The sequence below is a fragment of the Pundamilia nyererei genome, unplaced genomic scaffold (genome assembly GCF_000239375.1).
Source record: "Pundamilia nyererei isolate P.nyererei 1_Seehausen unplaced genomic scaffold, PunNye1.0 scaffold00094, whole genome shotgun sequence".
NCBI lineage: Eukaryota > Metazoa > Chordata > Actinopteri > Cichliformes > Cichlidae > Pundamilia > Pundamilia nyererei.
In genome coordinates this window covers 2,244,350-2,248,340 of record NW_005187495.1, presented here as the reverse complement: position 1 = coordinate 2,248,340, position 3,991 = coordinate 2,244,350, and the positions used below count along the sequence as shown (strand labels likewise).

Sequence of the window (3,991 nt, the reverse complement as noted above, 5' to 3'; positions counted from 1 at the left end):
TCTACCTCAAACCATTCTGTTTGTTGTAGTTGTGAACTGAGTTTTGTAACCTTGGAAACGAAAAAAATCAGAAAAATGTAAGTTAGTAGTTTTTTCCCTTGTATGTGTATAATCTTTTTTTTTTTTAAATACACAGACGCAAATTCTCATCTATAGATGCACAAACATCAATCTTTTAGATATTTTGGTTTGCAAGGTTACAAAACTCAGTTCACAACTACACAGTCTGATTTACAAGTACAAAATATTTATGACCACAATATTCAGTATTTTTTCCTTCTATATCATCAGAAATATTGTTATCGTAAATTCTTAAATATCCAGATACCATTTTGGCTTGTGTTGCCCACACTCACAGTCAGCGAAGGTAATGCTGGATGAATCTCTCTTACCTTTCCTCAGCAGCTCTGGGCAGGAGTTTATGGCACAGTCTGTTTCTGTCTGATTAAAGTACTGCTCAGCTTTGCTTACTCTCGTGGAAATAGGCCCGAGCTTTCCCTGAAAAACAAACAATCACACACCCTCTTAGACAAAAGTGGTAAAAATGTAGCTCTGGCTTATTTTTTCAATTTTTATTTATTTATTGTTAATTGTCATACTTGGAATCTTACAATGAAGTGTTACTGACATCTGTGTTTCTCCTGAAACCAATGAGCCACAGCAGCTCACTTACATTTAAAATAAATCAAAGACATTGACTTTAATTTGTTCTCTCTGCTGCTCTGAACTGTAGTCCTAAAAGCTCTGACTGTGTTACAGCTCATAATGTAACTATTCAAAAATCTTACATGGAACTCGTTGACAAACTGGGCCAGTATGAACTGGTGTCTCTCTGTGCTGCTTGGAACCGTCAGCACATCAGGCACCGTCTTGTGAACCGGAGCCTTCTTTTGGTCCTCCATGCCCTCCAGGTGGCAGTCAAACCCAGCGTTACCAGGCAACTGGAAGCGCTGGTCCTGAGGTCCAAATGGTCCCATGTTCTCATCAGGCCACACAGTCCTTGGGCCTGGAGTGATGTGACAAAGATGATTTGTCAGCGTTTGCTGCCACAGGTGCTAAACAGTTTACTACTGAAAACTGCATTGCAACACTGCCTGACGTCCTTTCCTGTTCGACTCACCTGAGTCTGTATGTGATACCGCTATGTAAGGCTCATCTGAGCTCGCAGCAGAGAAGGTTCTGGTTGTTCCAGCCCTGAGAGAAGCTAAAGCTCGACAGCCAGCAGCACGAGACAGGACCGCCCTGCTTTGACCACACAGCACCTGCAGACAGACGACGACATGTGTTGACAGACAGATACATGAAACAGGAACAGCCCTGCCCACGGTGGACTGTCTGCAGCCTCATACTTTTACTGTATGTTTTGTTTAGGACAAACTGGATGCTGCCATTTAGTTCTGGTTCTCTGGAAATAAAGAGACAGATGCATCTAATACGTTGGAGTATTGAGGAATTTAATGCTTTCCTGTGATCAGACTAAAACTTTTCAATTTTTTTTGGAATTGATCTCATAAAGAGGAGAGGATGACACAGTTCAACACATGGACTTCCTATATAACATAGCTTCTAAGACCTTATCACTGCAGCTGACCTCTCCAATCTTCTAACAGAGGTCTCCTAACTGTCTCTCGCTCAGATTTTAAAACCAAAGATTAAAACCAGTGCTTTTGAGGTAGTGGCGGGCGGCCAAACTGTGAAACAGCCTCCCTCCACCAATCAGGTCAGCTGATTGTGTCATTTCTTTAGAAGACTATTACAAACTCATTTTTATGAGTTAGCGTTCCCTTAATCTTTTCTCTTTTATGTTGAGACATCGTTTATTTGAAATCTGACAATTTTAATGTTATTTCAAGCTAACTAAGACGTTTGTCTGCATAAAAACAGCTTTGATTTTTATGTTGCTTTTATTCTGACTGGAAACAGATAAAAACATATTGTTCTCTTTAGCATTTAAACAATCTGAACATGTGGTTTGATGAAGTTTTGACCTTTTAATATGAAATAATTAATGAAATAATATGAAAATACTGCCAATAAAAAAACAAAAAAACAAAACCCCAAAATACTCATTAGCGAGGAGTGGTTTCAGACAGTGTGCTTTAATGCTACACTTGAGTGGTGAATAAAAATGTTATTGGCCTGAACGGGCCAACAGCTAGTACTGCCTGTAACTGAAACCCTATATTTAATATCAATATAGGGTTTCAATGATTTCAAAATCATTGTGCAGCGTTTTAAAATGATTTAAAGTTATTTCTTAGACAATCAGACATTCTTTTTAAAATCTACTCTGGCCTAAGTGAATAGCAGTACCCATAACATTAGCATGAGCCATAGCATTAGCATGAGGAAAATGGTCACTTACATTAGACATTGTGCTTAGTTTCCCTCGCCTTTTATCCTTGAACCTGTTTGATGAAAGAGTAACAAGAAGAAGATAGAAACTGTTATTCCCAACAGAAAACGCAAAAGAAAACTTTAAAACTCCCAAATGTTAGCTTTGCTAACCAGCCGAGCTAAAATAGCTTGTATGATGCAATGACTGCATGTGTCCCTCCATGAAGAAACACATGTGACCAATACACTTATTTCACACATTAATCTACACAGACTATAATCCTCTAAAATACCTTAGGTTCAACTATCAGCTAGCTAACAACACAGCTAGCTTTGGCACCAGCTATCACAAGGAGAGTCGTTCGGTCAGCTGATATCTACTCTTATCACTTTCTCTTTTTTTAAATAAGAGTTCATCTAAAGCACTTCCTGTTTTCACGTGACCTTAAAAAGACCACTGCACAGTGCAAAGCACGAGCGCCTTCGTGTTCATAATAAAGAAAACAAATGTTATTGTGTTGTTGGGAGTACAGCAAAGTACACACTGTTCCGTACCTGTCGACTTGCACGTACTGTATGCTTTTACAAAACAACGACGGAAAGTCAGGAGGGACAAATGAATCCCGCACGACTTCCGTAACGCCCTCCTCTTCTTCTACACGTATGTATGCTCTGTGTGCATTGAGCGCCATCTAGTGGGCGGTTTGCAGTTGTCTCCGTCAGTGAGTGAAAATTTTCTACGATTACTTCTTGTCAATACAAGAACATTTGCTTTATGCTTGTTGTTTAATTCTACAGAGTTTCTATTCTTCTTTCTTTGTCAGTAGCTCTGCCTTGCTGGGTGCATTTTCTTAACTTGTTACGCTGATGTTTAGGTCTATAACTGGGCAAACACTAAAGAAGACAGAGGAGTAAATCATACCTGTATCTGTGCTGAATGAGAATGAATAATGAGAATGAATAATTCCAAATCAAAAACACTTTTTTATTACGTCTTTCTTCACCCGCTTTATATTCTTAGATGCACTGTATCAAAGACTCTTAAATCAGCATCACCTAACACAAACTTTTTAACAGACATTTCCTCTCACTCCACATCTCATCCAGGCATTTCTTTGCAGCCCACATAATTGCATAGTCTCCGATCCAATCACAAGGTCAGCCTGGATGTGGAGTGGAGATTTTGCAAAGCATACAACATTTCGACATGGTGAAATTCAAATGATCTTTTTTAAATCTCAGCACAAGATGGCAGCAAATCAACAGTTAACAGAACCAAGGCAGTATTTATAACAGCAGTACTGATCTGCTTCGCCCTGTAATGTGACACTAATGTGTCTGTCTGTTACCTTGAAAAGTTTTCATGATATTCATGATAGCTGCCACATTGCAGCTGCTTTTATGTTCAGCACATGCTGCTTGTGAGAGATAAACATGAAGCAGGGAACCACTGTACTCACAAATGCATTTTTCTAAATGATAAAACCATTCACTTTTGTTGATTTTAATGGGTTTCGGTGTGATGATAATTGTGCTTTGGTGGTCATTTGCATTCATTAGGATGACAAATGACAGAGTGTCAGTAGGTTTTATTTCTGAAGACAGATCTCTGGTGTCCAATGGAAGCACCTTAAACTCATTTTCACTTTGACTT

General features: G+C 39.0%; 1 protein-coding gene across 2 annotated transcripts in view; it reads right to left on the bottom strand.

Annotated features, from left to right (window-relative positions):
- mmadhca (metabolism of cobalamin associated Da) overlaps window positions 1–2,974 on the bottom strand; it is a 5,544-nt gene extending 2,570 nt beyond the window's left edge. The window contains exons 1-5 of one of the 2 annotated variants that reach the window (XM_005739871.1): window positions 2,893–2,974; window positions 2,366–2,408; window positions 1,121–1,262; window positions 789–1,006; window positions 393–498 (exon numbers count right to left, since the gene is read on the bottom strand). In XM_005739871.1, the coding sequence (XP_005739928.1) occupies window positions 393–498; window positions 789–1,006; window positions 1,121–1,262; window positions 2,366–2,374 (475 nt within the window). In that variant the 5' untranslated portion in view covers window positions 2,375–2,408; window positions 2,893–2,974. The other variant, XM_005739872.1, reaches the window with a different exon arrangement.
- Between the last annotated feature and the right edge of the window lie 1,017 nt (window positions 2,975–3,991).